At 39.1% G+C, this 17,860-nt stretch overlaps 1 protein-coding gene across 10 annotated transcripts in view; it reads right to left on the reverse strand.

Annotated features, from left to right (window-relative positions):
- Positions 1 to 367: 367 nt before the first annotated feature.
- mpp3a (membrane palmitoylated protein 3a) overlaps positions 368 to 17,860 on the reverse strand; it is a 95,386-nt gene continuing 77,893 nt past the window's right edge. For 6 of the 10 annotated variants that reach the window (XM_041173481.1, XM_041173480.1, XM_041173483.1 and 3 more), the window contains 7 exons: positions 16,602 to 16,643; positions 11,721 to 11,882; positions 11,325 to 11,405; positions 9,743 to 9,836; positions 4,862 to 4,970; positions 2,769 to 2,897; positions 368 to 797 (listed from right to left, as the gene is read on the reverse strand). In XM_041173481.1, coding sequence (XP_041029415.1) covers positions 618 to 797; positions 2,769 to 2,897; positions 4,862 to 4,970; positions 9,743 to 9,836; positions 11,325 to 11,405; positions 11,721 to 11,882; positions 16,602 to 16,643 — 797 coding nt within the window. In that variant the 3' untranslated portion in view covers positions 368 to 617. Of the gene's footprint in view, positions 798 to 2,768; positions 2,898 to 4,565; positions 4,662 to 4,861; positions 4,971 to 9,742; positions 9,837 to 11,324; positions 11,406 to 11,720; positions 11,883 to 16,601; positions 16,644 to 17,860 lie in introns of those variants that run through there. The other 4 variants (XM_041173486.1, XM_041173484.1, XM_041173485.1 and 1 more) reach the window with 2 other exon arrangements.

Below are 17,860 nucleotides of genomic sequence, written 5' to 3' on the forward strand. Positions count from 1 at the left end.
GCTGGGAGTGCAAGTTCATAAAATCCGCTCTATGGTCTTTGACTAGCTGCATTTCCTTCATTTCCATGGTACTTTATGTATATTATAAAGATAAGAATTATTTTCTTAGAGCTCAATTGTTTCCTTTTGTAAAGATTGATCGCTTCATCATTTACTTACTTGGTAGGACTCAGCTGGAGGAAGAGTTCCTCTGGGTGCTGGATGTAGTAAGATCACAAAGACCTCCTCGAAGAATATGCTTTGCTACTCCAGGCACAGAGAGGAAATACTCCCCACCACCCCATTCAATGACCCAAATGTTAATATTGAGCTTGAAATTCTATAATTAATCCTCAGAATTATCCTAAGAACTATTATTTTTCCAGATAAATTCATTTTTATTCATTGTTTATGTTGTTTATATAGATTTCTTTATAGCATATATCCCAATAAGCAAAAGAATGCAGAAATTCAATTTTCTGCACTTGGGTGGAGTCCACTGCAGTCATACATTTGCTTTTCACGTGCATAAGATTTCACCAACTTCGGCGATGGAATTTAGCTCAAACCACTCATTTGTATTTGTTTGAAGATCAGAAGGTGGTGCCATATTATGTTGCTCACATTGGTTGGTTCAGCTACGAACGGACCCAGTTAGCTGGTACCCAGAATGAGTCCCTGTCTATACTCTCCAGAATTGTTTTCAATTCACTGCATGCAGTCTGAAGGTCGCCTTTCACCAGGACTTTATCGATGAGATGACCATAGTGCTGTTCAATATAAGTTGCTGACTGAAACATTTCCTGGTATTTGTCTTCCTGCAATTGGAGAGCAGAATTTTCACTGTAAGACCAATACCATGTTAATACACAGACTGAACAAAAAAAAAAGATAGGAAATCCCATTGGAAATGGAAATCCTTTCACAAAATACAAATGACTTAAACCACAGACAATTATTGTGGGCCAGGCTTTGTTATTGAAATAACAGTGAGACTAACAGCAACCACCCTTATTTCTGCAGAAATTAGACAGTGGCTTCTGCTGACCATCCATATGCTGTTAAATGTGGCAATCTGGAAATTATTGTCTGAGGTGTGGTGTTCCTCCAAATCCTTCTCAAAAAAGGGCACCTTGGCCTCTGCCTCCCCATTCAAATATATTAAACAGCGTGAAGTTGCTGTACTAATATCATAGATACAGACTAAGCTTGCCAGAATAAATGAGGCCTGTCTATTGTAGTGTAAGGACCCATTCAACATCTCATCGTGATTTGAATGATTTTTCTTTTTGTCTTGCAGGATTCCTTCCAGAGAGACGTGTGCAGAGCTTATACGTTACAAGTCACACAGGAGGATTGCAGCTCAGTTATGCTGGCCCCTACTTTGGCGGTGAACCTCCTGACTGGAATGCTCCAGTCAAGGGCAAGATCTCCCAGATAGACTTAGAGGCTTATAAGGGTTAAAGTATAACATTTGGCTATTATAAAGAGCAATATTCCTTAATTAAAACTACAGTGACACAATGTGTAGTCAGGACCATACATAAGCAGAGCTGGAGAGATTTGATTTTTATTGTCAATTAAAATTAACTCCTAAAAAGTGTGGAGTCCCATTTAGTCACATTTTAATTGCTAGAGATTTAAGAAAAATAAAATGTAAATACATTTTTTACTTTTACATTGTTTTTGCATTCTTTCTCTTCATCCAATCTTTCTTTCCCTCTCTCATTTCATCTTCTCTACCTGATTGGACATTGAATTCAATATCCCAATTGGTGGTACTTGTCTCAAATTCTTCGCTGCTCATTAATGATTCTTCAGCCTATTTGATGAAGAAGATACACAGCCGCTTGCCCCAATCTCATAGTTTGCAGATCTCCAGTGCTTTTTGGCTTCTAATTTACCATAAGTTCCAGCTGAAAACCCCACAGGAGGTCAACATGGGAAAGTGCAAACTTAATAAAAGGCTGTGCTGTATATTTGCCAATGGGAGTGAAATCCAGCCCATAATTTGTTTGATGTGAATATAAAAATCATAAATTGCCAAAGTGGCGCAATGGTTTTGATATCATTTGACTGTCTTTTTAGATCATTGTTGGAATGTATGGCATAATTCAGATCTTGAAATATGGAACATTAAAGTCAGAGAGGCTTCCACACCCCACCATCTCAATTTTCTGCTCCTCCCTCTTAATGAAAGCCAAGCGATATGCATAATGGACAAGTGATATGCTACCACACATTTTCACTCCTGCATGGCTTAGTGCTACTCGAGGTAGTGGCTCACCCATTAGGCTACCAGGGGAACTTTCAGGAATACTGCTACCATTAAATAATATTTCAGCATTCTTGCCATATTACGGATGTTTCTGTTAACTTAGTTACCTCATGTTCAGAAACTCATCCTCATTGTTAGCAACACTAGTATATTGTTGTAGCCACAAAGGATAGTGAATCATTTGTACATGATGAAGTATACTGCTTTAATATGGGTTTGAAATCTGCATGAATACTACTGGAGATTATACTAGTTGAATCTTGCAATGGCACTTTTATATGAAGTACATGCTTTTCAAGTGATTTACAAACATTGCTACAGCCAGCAGCAAACTTGTACTCTGGTGTTTACAGTAAAACGCTGCATACTTGACTTTGATGGAACCAAAATAAAGGATAATTTTCTTGCTTCTTTCTTCTCCCATCCTCTTTTCTGTCTGTGCATGTGAAGTTTAAAGTGAAATTCTCAACAAGAATACCTTTAAATGCTGCTTTGAACTGATTGGACTTACTTCTAATTCTTTAACATTATTATTTCCTGATACTTCAGCTGTCGATGTGTTTGCCTTTGGTTCTTGAAGAAATGGCTTGACAAAGATCACATAAGGTTTAAACTCTGCTGTCCTGAGGTTTTTGATTGTCTGTAAATTCAAAAAAAAGAGCAACTTACTTATACTCAAATGAGAACTATAAAAAAGATATAACTGTAGAATGGACACTATATCCATATTAGACATCATTCTGCTCCAGGATATTAAAAAAATACTTTGCATTTATTCTGGAGCTTATCAATTCTCTTGGAATGATCTTAACAACGAACAGCTCTGTTATGCAGCATCAAATAATGCAGCCATTGTGAGACCCCACAAATAACAAGAGACCCAGAGACCCAGGGTCATTCTCTGGGGACCCAGGTTTAAATCCCATCACGGCAGATGGTGGAATTTGAATTCAATAAAAAAACTGGAATTGAAAGTTTGATGACAACCATGAAACCATTGCCGATTGTCGTAAAATCCCATATGGGTCACTAGTGTCCATTAGGGAAGGAAATCTGCAACCCATACCTGGTCTGGCCTACATGTGACTCCAGACCCACAACAATGTGATTGACTCTTAAAATGCACTCCAAACAAGGACAGTTAGGGATGAGCAATGAATGCTGGCCTAGCCACTGACGCCCACATCCCATAAACGAGTAAAAATAAATGACCAGATAATCTGTTTTTGCTTACAGTAATTGGGGATAATGTTGGCCAAAACCAGGAGAATTCCTTGTTCCATGGTCTGTCTGTCAGTCTATCTTAAACCCACCATACAGAAAAGTATTACCAACTGAGACATTTATAAATGCCTAGTTGTAACAAAGAGGAACAGATTATTAAAATGCTTAATTGAGTTTGTTTATTCACTAAGAAAATCTTCCTTTTAAACAGATTTGATCGAATGGTTTAACATTAACTTCCTGTGTAATTTAAATGATCAGATCACATTGAACACTGAGATCTAAAGGTACATTTTTTTAAGAATGTAAGTCATGCAATACCCATCCATCATATTCTGCTTCAGGACAAGACCTAACTCACATCTCACATGAGATTCTTGAGCCACTTATGAAAGATGAATAGTTGAAGTGGCCTCCTCTTGCCTGCTTCATAGTTTTTATCTTCAAAATAACCTTCTTCCAAAGGAGACTACAACCCAGGGTAAAAAGCCCCACCTACTCTTTAAGATGGAAGTTGGGGGAGATGTAGCACCTGCACCCATCAGAAGCGAGTTCCCCTGCCGGACATCAACCCAGTAGTTGGAGAGCATGGGCAGGATTTTCCCATGGGCTTCGTGGACCCTAACATCAGGACCAAACTGGGGTCCCAAGCTCACATTTGCTGGGGGCCACATAGGACCGCCTCTCTCCCGAAGGTTGACTTCTCCTTCCTCCAACCCCGTCAATGGGCCATTGGGCCCCCAGCCTGCCGCAGGGTTGCATTTAGCTGGCAGCTTCCCCAGGTGGCGGGCAAGACGCTAGCAAGCCTGAAAAAAATCGCCCCTAATTGGGGTCTTAACTATTTAAATTGACTGCTTTGTGGAGCAGGCATCCGATCTGTACTCCAGCCTGGCCCTGTGAAAGGTCTCCAGAAATGGTTATGTGTTAGGGAGCTATCATGAGGTGCTCCTGCCAGCTATTTTCCTGCCCCCAACCCCATCCCCTCACCGCCCCACACCCACCTCCTACACCTCCTTCCATGGGGCCAAGAAAATTCAGCCCATGCTTTAATTGCCAGTTGCAATGATTGTCTCAAACCCTTCACCTTCAAATGTAGAGATGGAAATGCTTCTGCTAATCCAAAGGATCACTCCCATGCAGGTGCAGAGTTTTAATATCGGTGCTGGTACCCTGGACCATCCTGTGTATAAATGGAGTGAATGTGTAACATCAAGATTGTAGAGGTGGCTCTCTAATGTAAATAAGCTCTGTTACAATGAATGTGCCTTCATGTTTTATTGGCCAGACAAAAATATTTTCACATTTCACATGGTACTCTGAATTATTCTCCTTCTCTAAATGCTTTGATTATCATTGAAAGCAAGTTACCAAAGAACTTACTTGAGGATTTGCATCCAGTAAGCAAATCTTTTTTTTTAACATAATTGTACGAATGGAATCGACATTTATTCCATACAGATTGTCTTTGTATTCTCCATGCTCGACAAATCTAATATAAAGAATAAGGGGAACAAGTTAACCAGCTGTACTCAACTTCAAGCCATTTCTGTTTGAAGCATTTGGACACAGTCTCTCTATGTCACTTTTCATATTGTTTACAATTTGAAGAAGAGCAGAGAGTTTGACTGATTTTCTATCAATATTCCTCCTTCAACCAACACCACCAAAATATGAAGTCATCCAATGTACATGGTAACTTGTGTGTTGATGCTGAAGATGTGGGCAGGGTTCACAATAAGTAGTTTGTGTCTGTCTTCACTAAGAAGAGGGATGATGCAGACATTCTGGTTAAGGAGGAAGAGTGTGAAATATTCGATACAATAAGCATTATGAGAGAGGAAGTGCTGGAGGGACTGGCACACTTGAAAGTGGATAAATCACCAGGGCTGGATGGTTTGTATCCCAGGCTGTTGAAGGAAGCCAGACAGGAAATAGAAGATGCGCTGAGAATCATTTTCCAATCCTCACTAGATACAGGCGAGGTACCAGAGGATTGGAGGTCTGCAAACGTTGTACCAATATTTAAAAAGGGCACAAGGAATAGGCCAGGAAATTACCAACTTTAACACCTATGTGTTCTTTTGTTCTATTGTTTGTGACATCTTTTGATGATCTGCTTCTATCACTGCTTGTTTGTCCCTACAACCATACCAACCCCCTCCAATTCTCTCTCTCTCCCTCTCTCCCCCCCCCACACACCTTAAACCAGCTTATATTTCAACTCTTTCTTGGACTCGAACTCAAGTTCTGTCGAAGGGTCATGAGGACTCGAAACGTCAACTCTTTTCTTCTCCGCCGATGCTGCCAGACCTGCTGAGTTTTTCCAGGTAATTCTGTTTTTGTCCAGGAAATTATAGTCCGGTCAGTCTGACTTTGGTGGTGGGCAAATTATTGGAATCAATTCTGAGACACAGGATAAACTGTCACTTAGAAAGGCAATGATTGATCAGGGATAGTCAGCGTGGTTTTGTTAAGGGAAGATCATGTCTTACTAAGTTAGTAAAATTTTTTGAGGAAGAAACAAAGGATTGATGAGGGTAGTGCAGTGGATGTTGTCTACATAGATTTTAAGGCACTTGACAAGGTCCCACATAGCAGACTGATCAGAAAAGTGAGGTCCCGTGGGATACAGGATGGAGAGTTGGATCCAAAATTAGCTCAGTGACAGAAAACAAAGGGTAATGGTTGATAAATGTTTTGTGAATGGAAAGCAGGTTCCAGTAGCATTCCACAGGGCTCAGTGTTGGCACCCTTGCTGTTTGTTGTACAGATCAATGATTTGGACTTAAATGTGGGAGGCATGATTAGGAAATTTGCAGATTACACAAAAATTGGCTGTTGTCTTCAGAAAGATATAAATGGTTTGGTTGTGGGCACTCAGGTGGCAAATGGAATTCAGTCTGGAAAAGTGTGAGGTAATGCATTTGGGGAGGGCAAACAAATCAAGGGAATACTCAATAAATGGAAGAATATTGAAAGGGGTTGAGGAAGTGAGAGACCTTGGAGTGCGTGTCCACAGGTCCCTGAAAGTGACAGGATAGGTAAATAAGGTGGTAAAGTAAGCATATGGAATGCTTTCCTTTATTGGATGAGGTATTGAATACAAAAGCAGCGATGCACTGATCCTCCCTGTATAAAACCCTGGTTAGGCTGCAGCTGGAATTTTGTGTACAGTTCTGGTCACCACATTACAGGAAGGATATAATTGTTTTGGAGAGAGTACAGAGGAGATTCACACGACTGTTTCCAGGGCTAGAAAATTGCAGCTTTGAGGAAAGATTGGATAGACTAAGATTGTTTTCCTTACAACAAAGGAGGCTGAGGGGTAAACTGATTGAGGTGTACAATATTACAAGGGGCCTAGAATAGGGTAGGCAGGGAAGACCTGTTTCCCCTAGCTGAGGAGTCAATTACCAGGGGGCACAGATTTAAGCTGATTGGAAGAAGGATTAGAGGGGGTATGAGGAAAAACCTTTTCACCCGAGGGTGGTGGGCATCTGGAATTCAAATGCCTAAGTTTGTGGTTGAGGCTGAAATGCTCAGCTCATTTAATGGGAACCTGGATTTGCACCTGAAGTGCTGTAACCTGCAGGGCTATGGACCAGGTGCAGGAAAATGGGGTTAAGAAGCAACGGCTGGTTTCTTTTATTCTCTTTTTTGGGCCGGTGCAGGCACGATGGGCTAAATGGTCTCTTTCCATGACGTAACTTTTCTATAGTTCTATGGTTCATTCCCTGTTTGTGACACTTTATTGGGCATATCCTTGCTATTGTGTTTCCCTGGATAACATACAGAGGACGTATGGCTCAGGAACAGGCCATTCAGCCGAACCCCTAAATACTGGTGTTTATGCTTCAATTGAGCCTCCTCCTGTATTTTCTCATCTAAATCTACCATCGTAACCATCTGTTCCCTTTTACCCATATGCGTGTTTAGTTTCCCCTTAAATATATCTGTACCATTTGCTTCAGCCACTCCCTGTGATGGCCAGTTCCAACAATTAATTGGTTATGACCTACTTTGACATGTTCTAAGGATGTGGCACAGTGCTGTATCAATACAAGGCTTTGTTCCCTTGACGAAAGTACACAATGTAGTTGATAGCATTACTTCGGGTATGCTGCTCTTAGGGGCGAAAATGATTTTTCTCACATGGGCTGCAGCTTAAAGCACTGGTGCAGAGAGCAATTGTGGTTTCAACAATTTAATGGAAAAGCAATTGAGCCAATGCGGTTGCTTCCGGAAGCTTTATGATGTGTTTGACGTGGTAGCTTTCTCCAGTAACAGTCAGCAGATAGCTGGTACTTTCAGAGGCTGCGGTCGCCATGTCCTCTAGCTGCCAGCAGGTGGAGTGGCTTTCTCTTTCTAAACTGTAGGAGCCTCCTTCTCACTGGGTAAGTGTGGTTTCACGATGTTACAGATTCAGCCCAGAAATGAAACAGAGTGGGCTGTACAGCATTAGAACCCTCAACTTCTTAATTGTAGCATAAATGTTTGCATCGTTTCTGCTAAATTAGATGCAACATAAGAAACTAAGACTACATTTTAACCCTTTCAGAAATGCTCCTGACAATGAAAGGAGCTATAGCCTAGGTCAGCAAGTTTAGGACAGAGTAAGTACTCAAGGGACATAAAATAATAAATTTTACTATCAATATGTTAGCTTTAAGTTGATCCTTTAGGAGCATAAGAATTGCTGGACAATAAAAGAGCAAGATCTAGTTAGTTCACCTTCTACTGTCCTGGTAGTCACATGATACACCAATAATGGATTTGTTAACTAATAGAAACAAGGAAATATTCATTGTTGTGGTAGTGAACAGGTAGATTTAAGATTGGAATCCATTTTGCTGGAAACGATTATCAAGAATGTTATAGAAAACTGTAAGCGTACTCAGAAAATCATAATGGGATCAGGCAGAGTCAACATGGTTTTGTGAAAGGGAAATCATATTTAACTAATTTATTAGAATTTTTTTGAGGAAGCAATAAGCAGCGTGGATGAAGGGGAACCTGTAGACGTGGTGTACTTGGATTTCCAAAAGGTATTTGATAAATTGCCACGTCAAAGGTTTCTACACAAAATAAGAGCTTATGGTGTAGAGGGTAACATATTAGCACAGATAGAAGATTAGTTAGTTAGCAGAGAGTAGGGATAAATGGATAATTTTTGGGTTGGCGAGCTGTAGCTAGTGGAGTGCCATAGGATCAGTGTTGGAGCCTCGACTACTTACATTCTTTATCAATGACTTGGATGAAGGGATTGAATGTATGGTAGCTAGGTTTGCCAGTAATACCAAGATAAGTATGAAAGTATGTTGTCAAGAGAAGGTAAAGAGTCTACAAAGCGATATAGATGGGCTAGGTGAGTGGGCAAAAATTTGACAGATGGAGTATAATGTGGGAAAATGTGAACTTGTCCACTTTGGCAGGAAGAATAGAAAAGTAGAATACTATTTAATTGAACAGAGATTCCAGAACTCAGTGGTACAGAGGGATCAGGGTGTCCTGGTACATGAATCACAGGAAGTTAATATGCAGATACAGAATTTGATTAGGCAGGCAGATGGAATGTTGGTGTTTATTGCAAGGGGAATGGAATATAAAAATCAGGAAATGTTTTTGTTGCTGTACAGGCTATTGGTGAGACCACACTTAGAGTACTATGTACAGTTTTGGTCTCCTTATTTGAAAAAGTATACAAATGTGTTAGAAGTGGTTCAGAGAAGGTTCACTAGACTCATTCCTGGGATAAAGAATTTATCTAATGAAGAAAGGTTGAACAAGTTGGGCCTTTACCCATTGGAGTTTAGAAAAATAAGAGGTGATCTTATTGAAACATATAAGATCTGAGGGGATTGAATAGGGTGATGAGAATAAGAGGTCTCCCTTTTAAGACGGAGACGAGGAGAATTTTTTTCCCTCAAAGGATTGTTAGATTGTGGAATCCTCTTCCCCAGAAAGCAGTGGAGATTGGGTCATTGAATTTATTCAAGGCACAGTTGGATACATTTTGATAGTCAAGGGAGTCAATGGTTATGGGGAGCAGACAGGAATTGGAGTTGTGACCACAATCAAATCAGCCATGATGTTATTGAATGGCAGAACAGGCTCGAAGTCTGGATGGCCTACTCCTGCTCCTAAGTCCTATGTTCCAATAATTAACCACTTTTAATCCCTCTGCTAAAAATAATTTGATATGGAGGACCTGATGGACCTCCTGATGCTGAAAGGCTGATTCCTTTACTAAAATGAGCCTACCTGTTCTTCTGAATATCTGCTTCAAATGATAATTTACTGACAAAGTGATATTCCAATCCTTGCCTCTCATGGACTTTCTTTTGCCTTGTTGTTGCTGCATGTAAATAAAATGAGCATTTAGAAACACAATAATCTTTGAATATAGATCACAATGTCACTTCTTTATTTGCTTATGGTGTTGAAACCAATCTTTGAACAAATAAGATGTGGATTGAACATCACATTCAAAAGCAGAAGTTTTTGGGTTTAAGTACTTCGCAGGATTCACTCATCCTTATATGTTTGTGTGATGGATAAAATGATTACAGGGATGCATGTGGAACAAGGAGCCGCACACTGTGAATGCCATGTTGTCACGGTATCTGTCTACAAACACTGGAGATCAACACTGGACCAAATGAACTGTCACATCATTAATCTCTGCAGGCAATCTCTCTTGAAAATTAGCCTCATCTTTCATACTACAGTTTGGATCCTAACTTCTTGTCTCTCTGCTATTGGTCAGAATAAATTGTTTACTGGAAAGTCTTCTGAGACACTCAGATCTGTGCTTTGTCATAATCTCAGGACTTTTTGATCAGCTTCCACAGAATGGATTTGAAAAGGGAAAGTTTATGTTCATTTTGTTCTTTTACAAATTTTGAAAATGACATTTTTAAAAAAGGCTGTTACCATGCTAGTTGGAAACTGTTACTCCAATAGACTGAGCAACCAGAAATTCATTGGCTTGTTGAGGTAATCAGAAAAATCTACAGTAGTGCTGCCTTTGTAGGCAGCACTGATTCCAGTGGCAACACTATGACATAAATGCTCCTTTGTGCACCATAAGTTGGGCGCCTTCTCAAAGGATTCAGATTAATCGTTTTGCATAAAGGGTGAGCACATACAATGGTTTGCAAAATGTGTTTGTACTTACAAAAGGTTGCTTGGGTCAAAGCATCATTTGATGCCACCTTCTGGATTGTTCCATTAGACACAGCTGTAGGTCAATGAGCCCAAAACAACACTACAGGAAGTTGAAGAAAGAATCTGTATCTAAAATGAAGGTTCGAATTAACCCATCTATACTCGCCTCAATTTTATATTTGAGGAAAGAGGTCAAGAAATTAAATCTGTTTTTGTACTGAAGTGACGTGAATCTTAAAGACAGCTTCCGTTTTCTATGGGTAAGAGTTGACTATTAATAAGTTGATGGCTCAATGTCTTACACAAACTATTCATCCTAAAAATGAAAAATGGTGAAACTTACTGGCATTAAAAACATTTATACATATATCAAATGGAAGATTAACTGACTGAGAACCTGCTACTGGCTGCAATATAATTTCAGGATCCTGATGACAGTGTCAACCTTGGAACCCTTGGTGTCATTGAAATCTGCTAATTATACAATGGCTGTGTAATGTAATTCCAATCAAACTGTTGTTCCATATCAAATTTGCATTATTTTGAAACATCATAGGGATGAGTTACTTTCCTATATGATTTTTTTCCTAATTATCACTTAGAACAAGTGAATTATTTTACGTGGTCAGTCTGCACCGAATAATTTTACAAAATTAATGAACAAACTAATACTTACAAGGAATAGCTACATTGTAGCGGTTAGGATTCTCTGCTATTATTCTTTGTCTCATCTCATTAACCTTTGCTCCTATAGAACCTGCAAATATGCACAAAAGGCAGGAGATAAAATGAAATGGCTCCAATTAGGTCTGATCTCCAAATTGCTATGTGCTGTTAATATAACTTTAGATTTTGATTAGTACTCAAGATATCTGTTTTTAACCAGTTTAACCCATTATAAAGTCTTGCACAACACTGAGCAGTAGTATTAATGAACTTGATGCGATAATATTCCTGTTTCTTTCCTCCTCATAGTACTCTCCATCTCTGCCATCCCCCTAATTATATGGAATTGCCTGAGTCTGAAAGTATTCATGTGATTGTGCTACATTTACTGAATGGTGGGACTTACCAACGAGGACCACCAGTCTGTGCACATCATTAGGGTGATGGTGGTAGACAACCACTTCCTCGTAGGTTAGATATTCTATGTCCTTCTGCTCGGTCTGTTTCTCTTCATTTTGATTTGCTTGTCGGTCTTTCCTGCTGAGCCTGAAACTTCTCCGTAAACCAGCTGAAACACAACAAGGACAGCTTAGAAAGAAGCAATAGTACAATGCAGCTCATAATGTCCAACTTTACCACCCCACTTACTACGATACACCACTGTATGAGGTACTATGTAAATACAATGTAAATAGCCATAAAATGTTTCTATTAAAATAAGTAGATGTTGTGATTCCATTGGATAGATCACAGAGATCCATAAAGCTGAGAGCCATGTTGCCAGTCCTTCCACAGAATCGTATGGTGTTTTCATATTGTTCCTATCGTTGTTTGCAAATCCCTCCATGGCCTTGCCCCTCCCTTTTCAATTAATGCCATTGCTGAATTTGACTAATTTGCATGGGATTTCTGGATTTAGGTGCTTTAAGTCAATTAGATACAGCAGGAGCCCCAGTACTCCTCTCATTATATCTCAACTTTATGAAATTACAGATACGCCACACCATAGGCTTCCCCCCACATCCACATGAATCTGTTCCATCACAAATCACATGACATGTGGAGAGGATGTTTCCTCTTGTGGGAGAATTTAGAACTAGGGGGTCACTGTTTAAAAATAAAGGGTCTCTTATTTATTGAGAAGAATTTTTTTCCTTCCGAGGATAGTGAGTCTTTGGAACTCTCTCCTTCAAAAGGCAGTATAAGCAGAGTCTTTGAATATTTTTTAAGGCAGAGCTAGATAGATGTTTGATTAACAAGGGGGTGAAAGGTTATCTGGGTAGGCAAGAATGTGGGGTTGAGTTTACATACAGATCAGCCATGATCTTACTGAATGGTGGAACAGGCTCGAGGGGCTGAGTGGCCTACTCCTGCTCCTAATTTATATTTTTGTATGTTTGTACGACATGGAAGAAGAGCTGGAAGAAGCTCTGTGATGAAAATACTGACAATTAAATACATGACAGGAAGTGACAGCACCAAGCATGATCTACATCAGACATATATTTGGGATGTATTATTGCGATCTGCACAGAATAGTTAAAGCATTTCTACTTTACAGCTCCTGAGATAGCGAGACAATGCATCTTAATAAAATATAGGAGCCGCCAAAGATTTCAAAGTTGGAGCTAAGATGCAATAGAAGCAGAATAACTTCCCTCTATGTTATTTGAATGGGAGAGAGAAATATTGATTAAAATCAATGCTATGAATGCTTCTTTTCATTGTTGTTTTTTCACACTTTTTGAAAATGGGCAAGTGTCCTTCCGTAAGGTTACTGGTATGTGGATGTGATGAACAGTAACTGAAACTCTATTATCAAGACAAACCATAATTAGTCAGTTGTAATAAACTGGACCAAAAATCTAGTGAAATTCATAGGAACTGATACACAAAAAAGCGATATGACTTGGAAATGTATGGGAATGAATCTGAAGCTGTTTAAATTTAAACTAAAACTTCCAAATCAGCTAAAAATGCATACAAGAATGTAACATGAGTTTGCTTAGCCATTGCACTTAACATTCGTTGATGGGATATTTTAATCCATATCTTCCATATTATTTTGTAGTTCAGTTCTTGTACTTGATTTAAAGTTTCCTTTAATTTGGACAACACTGAGTCATCAAGCAAACTGCAGCTATATCTATTTAAAACTGATTGATTTAAATCAACAACAAGCTTGTTGCTGCTCATTAACTAGGCATATTAACCCTCAGCGAATGGTGTGTGGATCTTTTCCTAGCAACATATCAGTTTCACTTTCCTGTATTATTTTAAGAAAGCTTTTAAGTGAAAACTATTGGCAAATGTATTACAAAAAAACTGTTATTCCAAAGAGGACGTTTCTCAGGAGGATAAAACCCAAATAACCACAAACGTCAGTCTGATTTTAAAAAAATGTTTAGCAAAAAGTGCTAAAAAGTGCTCCAGAGCCCAGGGATGTGAATATTTAGCTTCTAATTACAGTCACTTAAAAATTTCTGGAAACGTGAACTTTGTGGACAGGACTAAGCTCAGCAATGATACCCAGTGGCATGCTGCCATTCACATCTAAGTTTTCCAATTGATGGTAGTCAATTTGAAATAAACCAGTTAATGTCAGCATTAAAATAAGATAAGAAAATCTAGGCATTGTTGTAAAAGTTAGTTTTAGTGTCTCGCTAAGAGGGCTGGAGGCTTGTATGGTTGAACATAAACCGTTTATTGTTAACCCATAATTATATACATATCCAAGGTACTACCATGCATAGGTCCTACTCCATGCTGGCTCCTTCCAGACTCCACCCATACAGTCTACTATCATGTAACCCTCTACACCATACCATGGACAGTACTATTCTCCAGTCCCACATTAGCCCTTGGTCTGCTGAATACCCTTATACTACAATGGCATGCTACTATCTCTTAAAGGCAAATACAACACACCGTTTCTTTTTAAAAGAAATCTTTCCTCCCTTCCAATGAAGTATAACTATTTACAATACGATCTTTATTTTACTTGTTACCCCTTCTCCCCACTCCTTAAGTCTCTGACTTTATAAATTCAGACAGTCCTGAGGCTTGACAATTCTTCCGGATCTCATTCTGTCATGTTTGGAGGAATGGTAGTCCCAGTTGCTTTGGGTTGATTTTGTTGGTTTAGCATTGAAATTGTAGTGCTCTGTGCTTCCAGTACTTGGTTGTCTTCATTCGATCTGCTTTTTGCTCTCCTTCGAGTTGTGTTTCTCTTTATCAAACAACCCGTCTGCTTTGTTTGGACACCGTGGCTGTATCCCATTCCTTCTGAAGGGAATGTGCACTCCATTCATTCCTAGAGTGGACTCAGATGTTTTTTTTCCCATGGGGGCCGCCATTTTCTTTCTGGTTGTTGATGTTTCAAAAATGGAACTTTCTTTTCCACTTGTTGTACAACTTCAGCCAAGTATTTGTTTACTCTTTTATTTTGCAATTCATTTGCAAGCTTATAAATCTTTTCATTCAGTCCAGCAAGTAGTCTGGTGAGTTCAGTTGTCTTTGTTTCAGAGTCCTCTGCGAATTCCTTATGCAGCTCAATAGCTTCACCTGGGCATTCAGCTCCTTTCGGAGTCTTTCCTCCATGTCACTGATTGCTCCTTAGATTTTCCTTTTCTTGTAATTCAACAGAGTTTCCTAAAGTTTCATCTGCTGTTCTTCCATTCAGCTGTTCAAGGCAGCCTTCATTTCTTCAGGCTGTTGAAGGGTTATGTGCTCCTTTTGCATTTTGATCTTGAAGGTTGTTTAGTTGTTCTTTCAACTGTTTGTTTTCTTGTTGACCTCTTGCCAGCTCACGCTGCGCTTCAGCGCATTGCTTTGTCACGACTTTAGCTCCAATGCTGCTTTTGCTGAAGTAATTAATATCTTTTTGAGCTCCTCGTGTTTACCCATGGCTACATATTGATTCTGCAAAGAGTCTTTCGGGGCTGCAACTTCTTTGATTGCCTTTTCTACCTGCTGTTGTGCCTGGCAGTGCTGTTGTGCCTGGCAATGCTGTTGTGCCTGGCAGTGCCGCTGGTTGAGACTTCCTAACTCCTACTTCAATTTGCCAACTGTGGAATTGGGGGTCGCTATTTCCTCCTGGTACCTTTGTGTGTTATCTCTGAAATTTGTTTGTTCAGATCTCAAACAGCTTGGTTCATCAAAAACTATATTGTGTGTTTCCAAAGAAATATACCCAGCTTGGGCCTTGCACTTCAAATTGTCCAGTTCAGCTTGGATATGAACATTTCCTGATTTTATTTCTGCTTCTTCTTGCTCTGCCTGCTGCAAGGCTGTTTCCTTGTCGTCCACCACCAGCTGCTGGTACAATTCTGGAAACATGTCTGTGTTTTTGAAAAGGAAATCATTTGAGACTTCAGCCTTGAGCTTCCCAAAAAGATAGATTCCTGGGACTTCTGGAAAGTTCTGTTCCCCTCTGGCGCCCTTGTGTGGTTTGTTGGGGGAATTTCTTTTGCCCTTTTCGTCACTTTGCTAGGGGCTATCTACGTCTCTTTTTTTAAGCTCTGCGTGGTCCTCAACTTGAAGATTAAAACATTTGTCAAAGGCATTTAACATTTCATCAAAGTTGGCTGAGGACATATCAATGCCCTGCATTAGGATGACTTTACTTAAAGGCATATACAACAGGCGTCACTCCCTAGGCTGGTGCATGAAGCTCTTTGGTGAAGGCAGTAGAAAGTCACTGACACCTGTGGAATTTGACCCCTGCATGGCTTTAGAGAGAGGGGATTAAATGAGAGAAAATGGGGGGAAAAGAAAGAAATGTTACGACAGTATTGATATTAGATTATGCAGGCACTTGTTTAGACCAAGGGACTAAACTAGGGCCCATGTAATTGTTTGCCCACAGCACTGAATAAATTATATACGAAAACTAAGAAAAAACACACACTTAATAACAAAATTCTATTTCTATTTTTGAATGAAGTTTTATTGTAGGTGTGTCAAGTGCCTAGGAAAGCATATATAACCAGGGCCACTGTTTTATGACATTTTAAGAAATCAAATTCTGTTTTCATAACTGGGAATCTGGAATTTTTCTTAACTTTTATGGTAATCACATTCAAAGATTCCATTAATTTGTATTTGGACTATGAGTTTATATCATTGTAGATTATTACTGAAGGATCAATTTCACCTTTGTTTCTGGTTCCAAGATGTTTAATGGTATTTTGGGATGAAACTTGATGGTCTTCCGATGAAAATCATAAATCAGTGGTCTTGATCTTAAAAGATGCGTCAGATAGTTTAGCAGAATCTAGATTCTCACCTATGTACAGCCCATTCAAATACCCATCACAATCACAGTCCTCTGAAGAGACAGGGGAAGCAGTAAATAGAAGGAGAACGAATGATAAAGGTCAGAAAGCAGAAAGGTTTTCTCGTGAAAATCTATCAGTGTTTGACAACATCAACTCAATAGCAATTACACATCAGTCATATACAAGGGTCAAAAATAGGGAAACATTGCAGGGTGACTATGTCACAACTCATATTTCCTGGAGCTGTTCAGCCTTGAACTGAACAGTAAATCCTGGAGTAGTTTTAATGTGTCTTGTTATGATTTTACAGATAGAGTAGTGATGAGGATGGACTAGTGGCTGAATCTGATTAATCTTTTCATTATCTACTTGATCATTAGACAGTTAATAAGTTATCAAGTTGGCATTGGAAATTTTAATCTGCTGGAATGTTTAATAATTTTCAATACAGTTAATGAATGCAATTTCAATTTTTGAAAATAATTCTCTGTGAGGTTAATTTGTCACAATTCCAAGATATATGAAATTTCCTTTTTAACCATAATTCATCTCAGATATGAGCAGTATCCATGTATCTTACTTAATAAATACTGTTACCATTTGTCTTAGATAATACAGGCAAGACATGAATGTTCCTTTATGTCACTTAGCAAGTTGCTTTGATCAGGAATGCACTGCTTGAAAGGCTGTTAGAAGCAGATGCAATAGTAACATTCAAAAGAGAACTGGTTAAGTACTTGAAGAGAAAAGATATTATGACCTATGGGGTAACAGCAGGGCTGGCTGAAAAATTGGATGGTTCTGCCAAAGAACTAGGATAGACAGCCTTCTTCTATGCTGTATCATTTTATGATTCCATGAATCATTAACCAGAGCTATTATGAGTACTGCTGTGGTTGGACTAGATCCAGGATTTTAATTGGGAGGTGGATAGAATGAGAGGAGAGCAAGACAGGAAGAGTGACTGGGATGGAGAGAAGAGTGACAAGAACCACATGGAGATGGTGTAGTGGTTGAGGGGTGATGAGAGAGGAAACAAAATAAAAGGCACTGTAGAAAAGAATAAAGGAAAAAAACAGAGATAAAGGATAAGAATATCGAGAAGAAGGGATGGGAAAGTAATGCAAATTAAAATGTTGCAATTATAAAAGTATGTTTTGTATGCACTGAGCATAATTCATCTCTTGCTCATTTCTATAATTGATCCTTGTATTAGAATATCACAATGGTTTAATGGTTGCCATTTTTGGCGCACTCCCACTTGGGT

Source organism: Carcharodon carcharias, chromosome 23, assembly GCF_017639515.1.
Source record: "Carcharodon carcharias isolate sCarCar2 chromosome 23, sCarCar2.pri, whole genome shotgun sequence".
In the NCBI taxonomy this organism is placed as follows: domain Eukaryota; kingdom Metazoa; phylum Chordata; class Chondrichthyes; order Lamniformes; family Lamnidae; genus Carcharodon; species Carcharodon carcharias.